This window comes from Mustela lutreola, chromosome 6 (assembly GCF_030435805.1).
Source record: "Mustela lutreola isolate mMusLut2 chromosome 6, mMusLut2.pri, whole genome shotgun sequence".
Lineage (NCBI taxonomy): Eukaryota > Metazoa > Chordata > Mammalia > Carnivora > Mustelidae > Mustela > Mustela lutreola.
In genome coordinates this window covers 143,809,580-143,829,198 of record NC_081295.1, presented here as the reverse complement: position 1 = coordinate 143,829,198, position 19,619 = coordinate 143,809,580, and the positions used below count along the sequence as shown (strand labels likewise).

The following is a 19,619-nucleotide window of genomic DNA, read 5'->3' as shown; positions in this document are numbered from 1 at the left end:
TGGGGTTGGACATACCATTCTATGCATTTGTCAAAGACCGCCCTCGAGTGAGCTCAATGCCATGAAGTGAACTTTACGGTATGTCAACAGAAACAAAATCAGTCAGGCTGTGGGACATATCCAAGATGGAATGCAAGCCAAGACAGATGACACAACAAGTACAAGTGAACTGCATAACCGCTCTGAAGGGTTGGGAAAAAGGCTCCCCTCTGGGTGAGGGTTCTGACCGGATGAAGTGAAGGCTGAAGACAAAAAGAACTGCACATAAACACTGACTGCAACTGTAAATCTGATTTTTTGCAAGTGGGTTAGGATTTCTGAAACTGGTTCATTAGTTAATACTAAAGCTCTGCAAGGGGCACCCAGGTGGTTCAGTCGGTTGGATGTCTGACTCTTGGTTTTTAGCTCAGGTCATGATCTCATGGTTCATGGAATTGAGTCTCATGTCAGGCTCCATGCTCAGCGGGGAGTCTGCCTGACAGTCCCTCTCTCTCTCTTTCTTCCCCTCTGCCCTTCCCCCATAACAAATAAATCTTAAAAAAAAAAAGAAAAAACAACTAGAGCTGAACAAATATGTAAACATAGTGTAGATGGGGACCAGGTTCCTCACTGCGGGTGAAAGAAAAAGAAGGAAATAGAGACTAGAATCAACCGTGTGGACTGAAATTGGGACTATCAATATGGACTCATGTTTTATTCATGTATATTGCATAAGTGTGTGTTTATGTATGTGTGTGTGTGCATGCCTCCCCCTCCCCCCACAGATACAGAAATGAATATAGGTGTGTGTGTAGGTAGGAGTTAGCATATGTACATATACTTCCTAACTCTACCCAGTGACGGAGGACAGAAGCAATGACAGGTCAGTAGCAATGAACACACCACCTGCAAGATCTTGGTTTCTAAACACCATTCTCCAGTAGAGGGAACCAGAGGTCCTTCAAGAAATGGTTGATGTCAGGGCTGAAACATCTAGGGGTGCTAGAAAATAAGGAAATTCTTAACAACAACAACAACAACAACAAAGATGGGGCAAGTCAAAAGGGCACAGGAACAGACCTCAACTCTTCATGGCTAATGAGAACTTGAGCTACACAATAAGAAAAAGTAAGACTGATCATAACCCAAAGAATAAAATACATATCCTTGAGTCCATACAGATGTAAATGAATGAAAGGATGAAAGAACAAATGAAGAAATGGTAACTTCTCCCTGCAGAAAAATCCCAATTAATAAATCAGAACACCCTAGTAATACCCATTGTAGGCAAGATACATCAGCGTATAAGCAGAGTATCTGCAGAGTCTCAAAGTATCTCCCATAAACATTTAATATTTACAAAGGGAATGACAGTAAGTTTACAGTAGAGAGCCCTGGAAGATTAGCCAAAGTCCCTCCAGAGTCCTGGAAGATCATGTTAATATAGGCTAACGTGACCAATAATACCTGTTGACATATCCGGATACGACAACACTGAGACAAGTACAATCACTCTACAGCATGTTCCGAATGATGCGAACCTCAATCCAATCATAAGCATCCACCAGAAAACCCCACTCTGAGGACATCCTACAAAATGACTGATCAGTATTCTCTACAATTGGCAAGGTTATGAGAGACATCACAGACCGAGGAAGTCATCTGAGGAGTCAAAGGAGCCATGACTGCCAAGCGCCATGCGGGATTCGGAAGGGGATCCTGGGCCAGAGAAAGGACATCGGTGGTGAAACTCAAGTCACTTCTGTACTTGAGTTACTAATGTTGAGCTGAAGTTAATCTCTTAGTGTTGGCAAACAATCCGCAGTTCTGTAAGATGCTAACATAAGGGGAAGCTGGGTGAGGAGTATACAGGAACTCTATACGCGTTTTGCAGCTTTTCTCTTAAGATGAAAATAATCTCTTAGAAAGTTGCCTAAAACAAACAATTTGCCAGCACTCCAGGGTCTTTATTTTACTCCCTCAACACCAATATTCTGTCTCTTTCAGATACACTTGCACAATAGCCACTTCCCTGCTGTTTTTATACCCATCAAGGCTTCTTTCTCTGATAAGCAATTTTCTCTTTCTTATTGTTTAGTAGGAAACCATTAATTCTTGAAATCAAATCCAATGCTCCTCTTGGTGAATTTTTAGAAGCACAGGAAATTTCTCCCAAATACATGTGTTAAATTTTCAGCACCTACAACTCTTCCTACCTTGTATTTTGTACCTGGTTTTGCATCTCTTAGTCAGCTGGACATAGGGTTCTTCCAGCCACCGGGGCTCGAGGAGAATGTGGCTTCGCGCTACATACACACCAATGCTATTTGATCGTAACTAGGACAAGGAGCAGATAAGGACTTGATATTTTCTCAGATAATGATTTAAAAAATGTAAACTGTAGGTAATTATTTTGAAGTGTCAAGCCCATAGTTCGTGGGGCTCCTGAGTCTCTGGCTAAATGTTGCACATTCAAATATCCTATTTTAAAAATCTAACTACAGAGTGCTCTGAAAGGTCAACAGTAAATTATAGAAATTAAGTTAGCTTATAAATATGCACGAGTTGAATGTTTATAGGCACAGAAATTAAAAGCTTCATATAATTATTTGATTACGCATAGCAGAACCTATAAAATGCAATCCCCAAGAATGGAAACTAATCACTCAACGTTAACTTCACAACACATACACTGGACTTTGTAGTGACTATGGAAGTTTAAGAATACTTGTAGAATAGTATAAATCTTTAAAATTTTTAAATTTTATACACACACATACACATGCAATTTACATGAAGGATTTAAAAAAGAACATCATATATCATTTAATGTGGAAGGACGGAAGACTATTTGGCTCCATGTTAATCTGATTTTGCCTTGATCCCGGCAAGGTTCAGACTAAAGCTGGAGGTATGATGGGTGGGAAAGCTGCAGAGTGGCTTCCCTGGACCTTTCTCCCTGGACAGAGCCACAGGCATACAGCTTGGAGAGGAGTTAAGAAGGGCTGGGATTTCTCTCTGTAGCTTTCCTTCCGCAGGACAAGGACAGAGTAATGTTTATCTCTGCATGTCCTGTGTCTTGAAACTCCTGAAGGGGGAGTTCCCAAGTCTGGAAACCTGAACATAAACTCTGGATCATTACCTTACATATTATATACCTTACATGTATGTTACACAGGGCTGATACTCCAGGGTGACAGAGGAAAGAGAAAAGGGATAGCTCAGACGAATGGGAGACAATGGCATCCTTTTAAATACCCATCCCAAGGCAGAGCCCACCAACCCTATTCTCTTGTGTTAATACAAGTCCTTTCATATAACATCACTGTCCCGTTAGCCCTGCTCCTATGCCCAAAGGACACTATTACTACCACATCAGAAATTGTGCCGACGAAAGACGAAGACAGGAAAAGTGACTTGTCTGTGATCACAAGCCGGCAAGCATGAGACCGCAGATTTGTTAACTACTCAGAAAACTTACCATTTAAGACTCTGTGGTATCGTCCATTTCGCCGTAGCGCGTTACATAGTACGAGAACTACCACAGCACGCTGTGCACAGTTCCTGCTCTATCCGACACTGGCAAACTGTGGCTGTGGGCCGCCTGTGGCTCGCTGCGTGTTCTTGTCAATAAAGTTTACCCGGCACGCAGCAGGCTCACTGGTTTACAAACTGTTCAAAGCAGCCTTTGGTCACAACCACAAATGTTAGTAGTCATGACAGAGGCTACATGACCCACGGGACATGAAATACTCAATATCAGGCCCTTTTCAGAAAGAGTCGGCCAACATCCAGGCTCTGCTGTCCTGTTTCAATCTAACCAGCACCACGTGACAGCAGTGATCTCAAACTCTTCTTAGCAAGGAAGTTAAGAGATGTCTCTGTGGCTAGGAAGCATCAAAGCCAAAACTTGGGACCAACCAGCTTTTCATGCACTTGGGAGTCCTGTCATTATGCCGCTAAGATGTACAGATTTCCTACTAGTTTGCCCCAATTGTTTTTTTTTTTTTTTTTTTTTTTTTTGGTGTAGAGTGTAACACTCCAGGAGGGTAAAAGCTATAGTTCACCCCTCCGCGTCCCCCAGAGACTCTACAAGACATTAAAAAATAATAAATAAATAAATCCACACTTGCTTATTAACAAGTTCATAAATGCGTGGCCCTTACAAATTCTATTTAGTTTACGTCCTCCTAGATAGACATAGTCCCTCCCTGCTCATAAATTTTTCCAATACTCAGTAAAAATTTATGGAAGTGGAAAATTAATTCCCTTAATTTCTGTGAATTTAAATTCATGAGGGAAAGAAGAGGTAGGCAATGAGTCAGTACTTTTTTCAAAAGTGAACGTTTCCATACACTCTGTCACCCAGTTTCTCTAAAGGTGTAGTTCCAACTTCAGTGTGGGTGGGAAGGGCAGCCGGGGCTTCCCTTCGCTGCTACACAGTGACACCTGCTGGAAGAATCGGATGCACAGGAGGCCAGAGCTGCAGGCTCCCGGCCTCGGCGGCCTGTTTTTGTTTTACTCACGTTTGGAAACAGTACTTGGAGACACAAACAACCTTAACTTGAAGGGGAAAATTCTTGTAAAGCCTGCAACTATGGCAGTAATAAGTTGCTGGGTTATTTTGTTTTTGTTTTTTAAAGATGAAAACATCATTAAGAAAATAATGGGGCCAGAGTTTCATGTTTGTTCACTTCAGGAAGTAAAACCAAAAGACTCCTATCCGCGTCGTTTGTTAATGGTATTAACACTTTATCTTACACAGAAATCTCCAGAGCTATTATGGTTTTGTATTGTACATGGAACGTTCTCTTAAAAAGGAGTACTCATATTTTCCCTGAAAATCCCAGAATGACAGAAACATACTGTAAAGGTTTCATGTCGACAGAATTTCATTTAGAAAAATTCAATTAATTTTAAGGGCAAATATGATACAGGTTTTAAATCCTGCGGTCTGACATCAAGCTCTTCCACACATTACCCTAGACTTAAACCCCAGCAAGATCAGATCCGCAGCTGCACTTGGCTACACTGGATAGTCCTCCCCGTTGGGCAGCCGAGGGCACGTATTAACATTCCTAGCACTGCAGTCCGGCATTCTGTTGACAAAAACATTCTTTGGATCAAGGCACGAAAAGCAAATGGCCGGCAGCACGGTTTTTGACACAAAAGGTGAAAACGCGAAAGTACTCACTACTACCCCAAGAGCACAGGGATGAAATTCCAGAGACTGCAATTTTGCATGGCCCAGACGACGACGAGCACCACGGGCAGGCTGGCTGGAGGGATGAGACTTCGTGAGCACGAACGACTAAAATTACAGCTCAAGTTGCTGGTTTTAAACTAAATGGGAACTTCTCTCAAATGCCAAGTGTCCACATTTTAATGGCTGGCTTCGAGAAACTTATAATTCCTCCTGCTTCATTCAAAGTAAATGGTTCCTCGCATCTGTAAATCGACTCCACTTGGAAATTAGCACAAGAATTCATGCACTGAAGGATAAAATGGGTAGCTACGCAGCCTGTGGTTGCTAAGGGTAGTAAGGAATTCTAAAAAATCGAGGTTCTTGGGTCCTTCATCACACCATGTTCGCAGTGAGCTTTAATGAGTCGTCTTTAGCAACCGGGGACCTGCACGTGACTCTGGTGAAGGACATTCTGAATGTTATGTTGGTTGGCACAGTAGGAAATGGGTTTAAGATAATTTGGAAAAAAAAAAAAAAAGACTTAAGATAAATGCCAGGAAAATAAATTCTGAAGTTAAGAAGAAACAAACCCACAGTAAAACTTTGGGGAAAGTAGACAAAATGAGGCAGACATAAAGGAATAACTAAATAAACATACAGCATTAAGAGGCCTTGGACTTTGGCCAGAAAGCCATAAGCTGGCCAAGACGTTACCAAATGCTAATAATATTTAAGAAATAAATATTCTGGGGGCGCCTGGGTGGCTCAGTCAGTTAAGCATCCAACTCTTGATTTTATCTCAGGTCATGATCTCAGGGTCATGAGATCGAGTCCCATGTCCGGGTCTGTGTGGAGCATGGGGCCTGCTTAAGATTCTCTCTCTCCCTCTACACCCCCGCCCCACCCCCTGCACACATTCAATCTCTAAAAAAAACACAGACACAGACACACACACACACACACACACACACACACACACACACAATTTTGGTGAGATACTTTGTAGTAACACTGGCCTTTCATGAGCGTTTAATAAATTTTGTTGTATGAAAGAAAGCTCAGAGATGGTATTTCTTGATGATATATCTTGGTGTGCTACAGAGAAAATAAATTAAATGACCAAACTGCCCAATTTTCCCTTTAAACCTATAAGCACTACCCTTGGTATAGGTTTTCTGGGTCCTATTCTACAAACTCTAGCATTTAGTATCAGGTCTCCCAAACAAAACCATTGTGGGTTATTTGTTTTTCTTTTAAAAAGATCTACCCTGTTTCTTGGATGTCCAAGGTGATCAAGATTTAAATATATGCAGAAGGTCGTGCATGTCATGTTGGCACTGACCATCTCAGCGCACGTCACATTCATTAATGTGAGCTGAATCTAATTCTCTCTCTTTTTTTTTCCTTAAAGATCTTATTTATTTATGTGAAAGAAAGCAAGAGACAGCAAATGAGTGGGGCGGGGGCTGGCGGTGTGCTGCAGGCAGAGGGAGAGGGAGAAGCAGGCTTCCCACTGAGCAGGGAGCTTGACTTGTGGCTTGATCCCAGGTCCTGGGGATCATGCCTGGAGTCAGCTTAACTGACTGACCACACAGGTGGCCCCCTAGTCGTCCTCCCTGAGGTACCATAGGAAACCACGGCTGGCACAGCCACCACACGGTTAGACTAGGAAATGTAGCGTGGCTATCAAAATTGTGTAGGAATTTAAATCAGTATCTGGAGAAGACAATGTCGTACATCGTCACACTGATCAAGCCCTGACATTCTGGAGGAACGGTTTCCCAAAAGACATGAAGCTTCTGAATCTGCCTACTTATTTTTCTTTATTCACTATATTTTTTAGTGGGTATCTATTATCTACCAGCATTGGTAGTGACAAATTTCAACTGTGTTTAGGCAAAGCTAGGTCACAAAGGACAGTCAGCTGGTGGACTTAGTTATTTCAGACTTTACTTTTCATAGGGTAGATCAGCTGTCCCCCCACCCCCACCCCAACAACTGCCATCATGTGGGCACAAAGGGCATTGGAAGAGCCATAGCAATGACTACCTTTTTGAAATAAAGGGAAGAAAGCTAACCGTGAGGCATGCTATGGCACCTTCCTGCCAGCCCGACCTTTGACTTTTCCTCAATGTTTACTGCAGATGTGCAGCAACGGCATTCCAGTGCAGTTTCTGGCAGTACCCCGCATCAGGGCTTAATATCAGATTTACTCTAAATTACAAATTTGAGAAATGATACCAAGATTGCAGGGTGCCATGAAAGCATTTGCTAACCGTTCACCATTAAAGAGAAGACAACAAGTTCTGTGTGCAAAGATCCCACATCACACAACAGTCTGACCCCTGCTTTTCATCTAGTGGGCAGGGGAGATGGAGAACACACTAGCAGGCTCGAGATGGGCAGAGGAGCCTATGCGGCATCTGATGTCTCCCAAGGAACCATGGCCATTGGTCTGATCCCTACACGGGGGAGACTCTGTGACCAGGAGACAGGGAACCTCAGTGGGCAAGGGGAGTACATAGAGGCAGAGCTGGCGCAGATCACCCAACACTGACCTGCCTCAGACCCCGGAGCTTCAGTCTACCCGGAAGTGTACATTTCGAAATTGAGAACTGCAATACTTGAAAACCATTGATTCTCCTTCCTAACTTTTTAAAAGTCAGCCACTTCGTCTCCGACATGTTCCCCTGGGAAAGGAAACTGACAGTAAAGTGAAACACTTTGTGACAAGCTGCTATATTTTATCACATCCTTTATGGAGACCATGAGAGCAGGATTTTAAAATACACACAAAAATTAAAGCAGGAACAAATCAGGCCTTTACCTTTTACGATCGTCTATTCTATGGGGAGAACAGAAATTAATTCCAGGGGCAACAGTGCTCCCTAATTTAATAAATGAAGAGCAAGTTTTCTAAATTAGTCATTACACATTTCTATGTATACATACAACTGGATGCCACAAGGGAAAACCCGTACCAGACTTCGCACCCAAACTTGGGTGGGAATGAGGCATGTAGAAGCACTGAGGTGCTCTCTTTATATAAACAGCCTTCCAGAAAGAGGCGTTTGCTCCATGGAATTATTTTTTATTGCTGTTGCTGAAAGGGACCATCCACTTAATGAACACATGCTTCTTTTAGGCATTGCAGCCTAATTTCCCACTACAAAATAAAGGCGCATCATCAGGGGAAAAGAGAAACAAAACCAAGGAAAGCAAAACAAAAAAGCTCGGCAATGAAAATTCCAGAGTCATCGATTAAAAGCCCTATTATCTTCTTTCCTTGTTTCAAAAATATTTGAAAAAATAATCCGGATTGAAAGAAGGTGTCTATGCGCCCGAGGAGGCAATGGCTTTCAACGACTTTAGATGACATTAAAACAAAACAAAACAAAACAAAAACCTAAACTTTTTAAATCAAAGAAACACTTTCTGTATCATGGAATGTTTAAAAGAATAAAAATACTAGAAAAACATCATAAAAGAGAAATAATGGGTTTCAAGCATCACAACCTCACGAACTGGCACGAACTGTCACAGTAGAGGCTCTGGTTACATCTGAGGACAAACGAGCAGGTGGGCAGCTGGCACCACCACTCCCCGGGCTAAAGCCCCCTTGCATGGTCTAACCTGTCCCGCGGCCCCTGTCACTGGTGCACCCTGTCCAGCTCTCACGTCCTGTCCCAGTTACATGCTTCATAGCTGTTCCTTTCCCCGGTCCTTGGGGCTTCTGCCCAAGCAGCTCTCTCGGTCCAGCAGGTGGCCCTCCCTTACCCCTCCTCCTCACCAGTACTTTTTTAAATAAAGCGATGTACGGGTAAGTAAGTCCCTTCCCTTTCTTCGGGGGTACCTTAGTCATCTTTCTGCACCATCCAGGCTTCCCTGATCCTGCCCCAGCCCCAGCTGAGGCTGGGGTGGCGGGGCGGGGGTTGGGGGGCATGCACGTCACCTACAGCTGCTCCAGACTGAATATACATAAAGAGATCAACCAGAGAAGCAACTTTTCTTCTCTGGAGCTACGGAAAAACAGGTCTTCGTCAATCTGGAGTGATCATCACTGAAGATGAGAAAACGAAGAGTCAGATGACCTCAATTACCCTCTCCCCTTCTCATCCCACAACCAGTAACAAATTAACGAACGCCGTCATCGCTTCAACAATACCTCTGTCTACCTTGGCCATATCATGTAAACTCTGTTTACAGGTAGAGGCGATAAACGGCATCTCATAGCTACTGTCTGATTTTAGTGAAGGGATTTCACAGAGAACTAACATGCCCAATTCTAAAAATAAGAAGGTTGAAGAACTTTCTGACAGATTGTAGGTCATTTTTTCCCCTAGTCCTTCATTAAATCAACAACTATTTACTACGTTATCACCTGCCAGCCACCATCCCGAGGAGCCGGAGATTGTGCAGCGAACAGAGAATCCTTGTCCTCACGTTCTATTTCCATAAAACACACACAAACACACAACACACCTGGTAGGGATACGTGCCGCAAGGACTATAAAGCAGGACAGAGAGGTGTGAGTACTGCTGGCAGTAAGAGCGCGAGGTGTGTTTGCCTGGGGGGCTCAGGACGGCCTTGCTGACCTGGCAGCACTGGGCAGAGCACTGAAGGACACGACGAGTTAAGTCCAGCAGGAACTGGCAGAGAGCACTTGGAAGACAGGAACTGAGCACAAGGCCTGAGTGGGGGCCTGCAGGGCTATTTAATGAAGAGCAGGGAGACGCGAGTGGGTGTGGCTGGGTGAGCAAGGCCAGAGGAGATGGAAGACGAGCTCGGGAGAGACGGTGTGGGGAAGGTAGTAGGCCGGAGGGCTCCCAGCGCACATCCGACCAAGCACTCTGAAGGACAGGAGACCTTTAGAGGGTTTTCAGCAAAATAATGATGTAATTCAAAACACAACACAGCAAAAAAAACCCAACGCTTTCGTTGCTGTGCTGCAAGTCTGTCAAGGGGCTGGGGTTGGACACAGAGCAGTCAGGGGTACTCCAAGCCACTGAGTGGAGGCAGTGGTGACTCTGACCAGGGTTGGGCGACAGCGGGGGTCAGATGTGGGGAAGATCCTGAACACACTTGGAAGGAAGTGGGAAAGGCACCAAGGATGACTTCAAGACTAGCAGCTGGAAGGACGGGACAAGACACTAGGAGAAGTGCGCTTCTTGGAGGTAAGGGGTGAACGTCCAACTCAAGGCGCCCATGAGACTCGCCAATGGAGGTGGTGAGCAGATGGACAGATGCGCCAGTCCGGCGTGAATACTGCAATCAGCAGGAGACAGGTGGTATTTCCATCAGAAAATGGAACGAGATTACTTAGCGAGTGGGTACAGACAGAAAAGAAAGAGACTGACCACCAAAGCCCTGGGGCGCTGCACGTAGAGGCCGTGTTCAGGCAGAAAATAGAACCCTCTCCAGCCACGTAGCATCCTACTGCATGCAGGCTTCTGGGCTTTCTCCCCTAAAAACAAAGACATCTGAGGAACTGTTCGGCAAGATCCCGTCTCTGACTATTGCCGATTTAATGGAGAGGAGGAACCTCTTTTCAAAGAATCCTAAGACACCACTTTAGGACAGTAATCAAGAAAACACGACAGCAGGCTCTCATTCAGCCAACCAGGCAAAATTTAAAATCTTACAGTATAAGGTAGAGTCAAGGATGAGCAGAGACAGAAACTGTTCTAGAAAACCATTTAAAATTAGAAAGCAAAATTAATTTTCTAGGCATCTACGTACAAGGTGATATTGCTGATACAAATTCAAAACACAAACGAACCAACCACATACTATTCATGGATATATGAAAGCACATTAAATGAATTGAAAGGCACAGTTTGTGTCCGGCTCTGGGAGGGAGAATGACCGGCAAAGGTGACCTGACGCATAATGGTGTGTTTGACTGTTTTTTTTTTTTAAAATACACTGAATTTATGAAAAAGACCTGAGACAAATATGAGAAGATAATCAGGCCTGGTGTGAATCCCTGAGGGCATGTAATAAAACTCTTTGTAATCATTCTGTATTTAAAAAAAAAAAACCAAAATATTTTTTTTAGAAGCACAAAACAGAAGAATGAAAAGAAGTCCACTGTATAAAACAACAAATGTTTACTACTGTTACACATACATTCCAAGCCCATAATAAAGCAAAAGTAGGGTATGCTGGCTGGCATATTCATAAAGAATTGTTAGGTCTCCAGTACGGTATAGCACTTGGCAAAATCCACCTAGATGCTACAATTTACTATTCAATTAAAACTGTGAAAAACCTGAGTATGCCACCCATAATTACAGTAATTAAAAAAATTTTAACCAAGAGAAAAATCAAGTAAAACTTCCCAGTTTTATCAAAAGATCCCATCTGAATAGGGAATCAGGCTATCAAGTTTGAGTTATCATCTAAAACCCACTTCAAGTGCTTCTGGAATGAGCGGAGAAATACAAACATGAGTGGACAGATATGTAAGTCCACCCATCAGCCAATCTAAACAATACAAGGTAATAATGCAAACCACACTTAATTTTCCTATGCAAATTTTGGATATAAACACTACCTTCCTATAACTTTAGAGGACTCTAGAGATATTTTACTTAATTTTTATAAGACATCTTCTTAAAGACATACTTCTTAAAGTAAAACATGTAAATGAGTGTATATTATAATACTACTTTTTACATCTGTGTTTCTCAGACATTAGTATTTCATATTTCTACTTTGTTCATTTTCTAGTCTGTGAGTAATAATAAAGTTGCTGAAACTCATATTCATTCTTCCTAGCTTTTTACTTCTGAATGGCTCTATATAATAGCAATATAGCAAATAATAATAAAGCAAATAAAATGTTTTTTTCTTCACTTTATCATGGTAGTTAATTTACTGCGTGACTGCTAGGAGCAGAAAATAAACCAAATAAGCTGTATACATTAGAAGTGAATTATAAATAATTCTATTAAATGTGTAAGTGTCTTTAAACAAAGACACGACACAGAATTCAATTTCTGGCAATTCAAAAATCAGCTTTTAATAAGTATGTTCCTAGGACAGAAAAGTAACACATATGTTAATGTGATAGGCACTTTTAAATCCTGATATTGTCATCCCCAAAATGTATAGCCTAAAACACGTAAAAAGCTCCTTATTGTCCTAAATTTATTATGATGATCTTTTTCTTCTATCAAGAATGTATCAGTTTATTCCCAAAAAAGAGTTAAAGGCAATCCTTTCTGTGTGCTCAAAATCCTGAATCATATTGGCTCTACCACTTAAGGTGTGAGTCACTTCCTTTGCGTATCCAGAAAAAAATTCAGGGTGATTCATTCAGTGTGTTACTGGTTGTCAGGTAGAATAAAACACGTTTGACTTTTTACCTATATTTTCAATGATATCCTTACCACTTTCTATTTGGAAATTTTCTAGATATCAGACTAATGCATATTAACTAAAACATAGCAAGCAAATAAAGGTCGAATTGAGGGCACATTTCAAAAAAAGTAGGACAACTTTTTAGGGAAAACTTCTCTTTGGTTGATAAATTCTTGGCTTAAAAAAAAAAGTCTTAAGAGAGAATAATTCTACTCTCTAATGAGTCAGAACAGATGAACAGGTTTACGTTCCCTCAAAATTGGTTAAAGATAAACACTTCTATTTGTTGAGTGAACACCGTTAAGAAAACAACCGGTTAACTTCTTCAAAATAACAAACATCTTGGGGATGCAAACGAATGTTCTAGTCCACAAACATTTCCAGAGCAGCCACTTGGGGTGAGGCTGTGCACCACAGGCTGTGGGTGAAGCGGGCATCACTCCTTCACCAGCTCTGCTCAGGACATGCTTCGAAATCTCGGTGAGGAGGTGAGGTAAGCAGTTGTAGATTAACCCCAAAATAAGGCAGAAAGAGACTCAATGCTTCCAGAGAGCAAACATTAAACTGCTACAGGAGCTGAGAGCAGGGAGAAGTGGCTTCCCACAGTGTGGGAAGGGAAAATCAGAGAAGGCTTCGTGGCAGCAGTGGGTTTGAGCTAGACATCGAAGGAGAGGAAGAGTTTTGTACAGTGAACACTGGGAGCCATGTCTGCATGGGGACTGAGGGCGGCGGTGGGGGGGTTTAGGGGAAGGTTGGAAAGGGAGAGAGCCAGATCAATGCCACGTAGGCAGGAAATTTAAGCATGAGGATAGGTGAAAGAAAGAAATGAGAAACAAGGCCGAAGGAGGAGGAGGACAGCAGACCGTAACGGACTTTGAAGATGTGTGGTCTGGCGGCTGGCAGTTCACTTGGGAGGCAAAGGGAAGCCAATGGAAGACTAGCAGTAGAGCAGGAGTGTGAGCAGACACATGCTTCGGGAAGATGGACGTCTGTGGGGCTGGATGCATGGGAAGGAGGACAAACCACAGACGGGAACATTGATTCGGAGTCTAATGTATCGTGTAAATAAGCAGCAACGACAGGAAGAACTAGGAAGTATCAGTGCGAATGGAAAGAAGCGTATGGATGCAAAAAAAACAGCACATTGTAAATAGCATTTATGAAAAATATGGAATAAAGCCTTACCTGATTCTTCTGTATCTTGTTCATCTATTAAACCTACTGAGACTCCTAAATCCACACATTTCTTGCTATGTGTCTTGGACTTCATGTGTTTTGTCAGATTTCCTTAAGGGAAAAGAATGTTTACTAAGCTTATGTAGTATTATTTTGCTCTCACATTTGTTAACACTGGCAAGTTTCATTCCTATTTCAAGTGAAAGCACAGACTGTGGTTATACAATTCTAAGACTAAAATTTGGACAAACAAAAGAATTGATATCTGTATGTTGTAATAACCTTGCTATTCATTACTAATAGCTTTTCTTTGTCAAATCTGCCTCCGCTACCCGGATGAGGTCTACTTTTGCCTTTGGTTTCTGTTCTGAAGTCCTCATTTATTTCTGAGAACATTTTACATTTAAAGTCCCCTTGGACTGCACTAAAATCTGTGGTTCCTATAGTCCGAAACCTCCCCCATTGTGTCTGCTGGATCTCCCCCATGGTACCTTGTTTCCCTGCATACTTTGTAGTTGTTATTGAAAGCCCATCTTCAGCAAGACTGTTTCCCATGGAGTCTTAAGGACCCTGGGTTGTACGAACATCTCTATGGATCAGTTTTCCAACTGCTTCTACTTGGGACTTAAGGTTTCAGACCACTAATTCTAGACTAACTATCTATCTATGAATGACATGGCAGAGGTCAGGGGTTTTGCTTTTTAGGAGGTATCTTTTCCTCACTTGATCCAAAGTCACCCGGCAGGAGGGCCAGGCTTATTTCAGAAGCCTCAGACTCCATTCCAGGATTGAGGTTAAAACCCCAGGGCTGGATAGCTGTGATATTCCCACAAATTCTTTTTTTTTTTTTTTTTAATTTTGTTTGTTTATTTAATCAATGTTATTTTTTAAGTGTCTATTACTATTAGGGCTAGCATGGAGTTTCTTTTTTCTTTCTGTTACCTGGGAATTTGTTTTTTTAAATTTCAAGCTTGACTATCTATTAAAAACTACACTTGGTTGTTATGTCAAACAGAATTTCTGTTCACTGGAAGCTGAGAAAGAATTTCCTGCATTAATTTCCCTTCACCATACTGACTAGTAGAAGTCTCTCAACAATATCTCTAAAGAGGTGTTTTCTTTGGCAGCTAAGTATTACCAGGTTAACTGGGAACCCCTGGGCATATTTGTCCCACGTGATCATGAATGCATGGGGGGAGCTCAGGTTCTCTTCTGGACACCAAGCAGCTTGAGTGGAGAACGCCACACACACACACACACACACACACACACACCTGCCAACAAGGGAAAATCATCTCTTTTGAGAAAACAATCACAATCTAAAGACTTAGTTTGGTTAGCAGGGGCAGACTAGTATTTCAGCATAAGCTTCCAGAAGAGTTAAGAATGTCTAAATTGTTGCTCCCAGCTCTGGGCTTGCAGTCACTGGAGGGCATGGGACACGGCTGTTATTTGTAGAACCTCAGGACCACTACAAGTGCCTTGTTCTGTGGAACTGGTCACACTTGTCCCAGCCAACTCTTGCACTAGACAGTACGCCGGACAGCATCCCAGAGCCTGGTGCTTTGGGGGCTCCAGTGTGAGAGGGTGCCTGGACCAGATGAGGTCTAAGACCCATCAAACCCTGACTTCTATAATTCTAGAGGTGATATCTGGCTTACATGGCCTGGCCATGCCAGATGCTTAATTTAAATACACAAAAAAATGAAGCAAATATGGCAAAATGTTAATGATTAGTAAAAGGTGGTTGGTAACTGGTATTCATGATACAGATCTTTACTTTTCTGTCTGCTTCAAAACTTTCATATTAAAAAGCTCAAAACAAATGGCTCAGCCATCTGAATAAGGCTGAAATTTCCAATTATAAGTCAAAGCACTTTCTAATACAATAGCAATATCACAAGCCAAATTACGAGTTCTACTAATAGTCTCTTTTAAAGTGCTTTTTTTCCCTAAATGTACAACTATAGAACATTATTTGCTTCTTATAGAAATTAATGGATAATTATAACCAGGCAAATTTGGAAATATAAAGTTCTAATAAGCATATTTTCTCATAACTTGAGCTATTATTATTAACCTACTTCTTAAATAAGTTAAAATAAATAAACACTCTGCATTTTAACATGCAAAATATACATATTAAGATGCAAATATCCCTTAGCAATGCCATGAACTTCGTGCATTAACTTAACAAGTAAGTTTTTTAACAGATTTAATAAACATGACCCTAAATCCTCTGGAAAGCACATGAGCTTTTGTTTCTGGGTTCTGACGGCTACATATAGAGTGTCTAGCTTTCTGTGTATAAATGACAGTAAATCTTGTAAAGATGCAAAGCTCACTGTATATTTTCTGCTGACTGACCTTTAAACAGGGAAACAAATTAATTAAAATTCTTCTGAATATGTCCTCATAACATAAATTAAGAGGACAAATGATGAAGCAGAGATTTACACACATTGCCAGGGGAAGCATCACTCTCTCGCACTGCATATATCCTTCTCTGGGCGCCATTTCGCCCCCTCTGTGTGCCCATATTGATGTTGCACCGTCATTACATCGCTCTTTCTGTGACCACCAGACACAGCCAGTGAGAAGTCGAGCTGCACTAACTAGGACAACAAGGTAAATCCAGGAGGGCAACATCTACAGCCTCATCTAAAAACAAGTCTCCTGTTACTTAGCTGCCTTTAAAGATACTGTGGGGTCTGTCTCACAGATAGTCCCAGGAGGCAGACTTCTACAAGAAAGCTGACCCATAAAATAAAGAACTGTCATGGTGGGAAGAGAAAAAGACTGAATTTCTAGCATTTTCTTCACCAGTCTCCTTAGCCAGATAGCTTTCTTCAAATGAGTATTTATTACATAATTCCAAAGAATTAGCTGACAGCACAAAACATTTGAGGTAAAGTCAGAGAAGCAGCGCAGCAGAGGGGCAGAGGATGTGACCGCAGCGAAGACTGCAGGCTCACTCTTCAGGGGTCCTTGTGCTCTGTCAGCCTTTTAAGAAACGTTTATCTCAACCCTGACATGGTGCCCTGTTGAGTTATTTCACTAGGATTGCTCGTTGGTAATTCAGAGTATTTGTCTTTGCCAGAAGTCTCTGGAGCCTGATCTGGCTTTCCACATCTAAGTGTTCCTCCCTCTCCTGCCCTTATTTTATGAATATAGTTTTTTGAATACCCTGATTCCTTTTCCTCCCTCTGTTGAGAAATACTCATTTCACCGTATACCTGGAGCCTCTTCTATTTAGTACTTGGCAATCTTTTATTAGTAACGCTAGCCTCTTTTTGGCCTCCTGGTCTCATACTGGAAAGTAACCAATGTTTCTTAATCACAGGATCAAAACCAGTGAAAGGGCAACAAATTGGGTTAAGAGATCAAAGCACTTTCTCTTATCACACCGGCACACAAGGCCAGGAGGAACATCCTGAAACCCACCCTCTACTTCCAGAAGGAGAATCCACATCACAGCTGAAGGACTACGACCGTGAACCTCCCAATTACTCATGTTGTCTTGAAACTCTTCAGGAACATTCCAAGCTAGCTAAGAACAGTCCCGCTGCTGTTGCCTCCATCACTCTGGCCTCAGGTACTAGTGGCTGGTAAAGAGAGTGAATTCGAAGCTGCTTATTAGCCGCTACCTATTATAACTCTCTTTAAACACTAAAAAACACTAGCCCAAAAAAGGAAATAAATTTTGCTGAAGAGCTGATCAAGTTTTAAAACAAGACCCCTGAAGACAGCCAATATAATCAGAAAAAAGGTGCATGTTCACTCAAAAGGGATAAAAAGAAGTTTCTGTTAAAAAAAAAAAAAAGAAAAAAGAAAAAAAAATTTTGTTGTTGTTGTTTTTTTTACAGAGATTGCGCTTTCAGGCAGATAATTTAAGAATACATTGTTTTATTTTAGAGAGATTCCTAATTTTTAAAGGGTTGTATGGGATATTAAAGCCTCAAGTAATATATTTTTACATAATGATTCATGAGCAAGAGCCTAATGGAGAAAGCCAGCATTATTTCCTAAGTCGTGTACTCATTATATGTAGTGGGGAATCTGAGGAGGGCAAAATTACCTTAACTACAATAAGGACTTACAATTTAAATAAAAACATATAAAGAATACAAAAAGAGTACTAAATATAATTTTAATGACTAGTTCAGAGTTCTATGCACATTAAATAGTGTAACAGCAATTTTGTGAAGCTGAAATTCAATAGAATTGGGGTATAAAACAAAAAGCATCATGGAAAAAAGAAATGGCTATTCATGTCTAAAATTAGATAATAAAACATGAACATAATCATTATACATTTACTACAGTTATTATTTAAAAATTTTCTTCAATCTTTTTGAGTTTACTGGTAATCATGAAAATTTCTTTCTCTTCTTCAGCCCCAAAGTATTTTTGAAATGTATTAGTCATCGTGTTATGCAACTCTAATTTGGGGAGTAAAACAAAAAAGGGCAGTTTCTCCTCTTAAAATGTCATATTTATTATATATGATGTAAAAGTGTATAATTAAAAAAAAACTTTTTTTTTCCCTCAGAGGTCTAGAGACAGATAAAGAAAGAAGTCTACCATGTTGACAAGACATATTTATATTAGTCAATTTAAGCTACTGCATCCCTGGTCAAAGAGTAGGCAAAGTTGGGTCTCAGCTCTACTAACTCAATGCATATAAAAAGGACCATGAAGCAATGTCATCTCATACCTTTTGTCTTAAAGGAGAAGTTACAGTAAGTGCAGTGGTAGGGGCGGACATCCGTATGGGTCCGTATGTGTTTCTTTAACATACTAGGTTTCTTACAACGTATTCCACATTCTTCACATATGTACTTTCCTCTTCCCCTGCCTCGGACATATACATACTCTTCATTTGATTTATATCTAATTTAAAGAAAAAAAATAAATAGGGAGATTGGATACTATGTCTTTGAGAAAATAATGATGATTAGAATTCAACTTACAAAACACAGCAAGTCACAGTTTTTATGCTCAATCAATACAATTTTATGCACATATATGTAAGTAACAGAATATTCCAGGTTTTTGCATCAATACTTAATATGCTAATAACTAATTCTAATCAAGCAACCTTATTCAAATACTAGGTTTAATTTTTAGCATAGCACTCCCTCCTCCTAAGCCACTGGTTCAAGAGTGTTCTTTATTATTAAATTCAATGACAACAACTCTACATACTGAAATATTTCTTGGCTTCGCCACAACTACAATCAGCTTTTACAATGTGTTTTTCTCACTATCAAATACACAAAGGCATCAAATAGGCAGTGAATTCGTCTGACAACAGATTTCCCAAGGCACTCCTTATTGTAAATCGACGTGAAACCCAGAGTGTACTCTGAAAACAGTTCTTAGCTGCCTCCTAGGACCTATGATATTTCCTAAATATTCTCTTGATCAAAATGGAATTATTTAACATGACAATATAACATATATTTTGCCATGAAGATTCTGTTAATAAGCTAAGAAACCTTGCAACATTTATGTAAAATTGGCACTGGTAAGTCTTCATTCACATGAAAGCAAATGTACATTTAAAAAGTATGTTTAAATGTACATTTAAAAAGTAAAATTTGTACTTGCCCTCCATCAAATATTTTAATTCTTCTTGGTTCACTTTTGATTAAGGAATTTTCTTTATCTTGCTCACTGTTAATTTCAGAGGCATCTTTATTGCTGAATTCAACTATTGTGGACTTTTGATTACCTAATGCTCTCTGAAAGGGAAAAAAAAAAAGAGAAACTAATTTAATAAAACTGAAAACACAAACATGCTAGTGTTTCACTCGGAAATTAAAACATGGCACAGAACCGTATACGTAGTTAACTTACTGGGATGCGTTTCGAGGAAGTTACATGTTTAGAGGACATCTGCTTTCTCCC

At 40.8% G+C, this 19,619-nt stretch overlaps 1 protein-coding gene across 4 annotated transcripts in view; it reads right to left on the bottom strand.

Moving 5' to 3' along the window:
* HIVEP1 (HIVEP zinc finger 1) overlaps positions 1-19,619 on the bottom strand; it is a 140,806-nt gene that overhangs the window by 11,556 nt on the left and 109,631 nt on the right. For 3 of the 4 annotated variants that reach the window (XM_059179257.1, XM_059179258.1, XM_059179259.1), the window contains exons 5-7: positions 19,320-19,453; positions 18,424-18,599; positions 13,716-13,817 (exon numbers count right to left, since the gene is read on the bottom strand). In XM_059179257.1, the coding sequence (XP_059035240.1) occupies positions 13,716-13,817; positions 18,424-18,599; positions 19,320-19,453 (412 nt within the window). The remainder of the gene's footprint in view (positions 1-13,715; positions 13,818-18,423; positions 18,600-19,319; positions 19,454-19,619) is intronic. The other variant, XM_059179260.1, reaches the window with a different exon arrangement.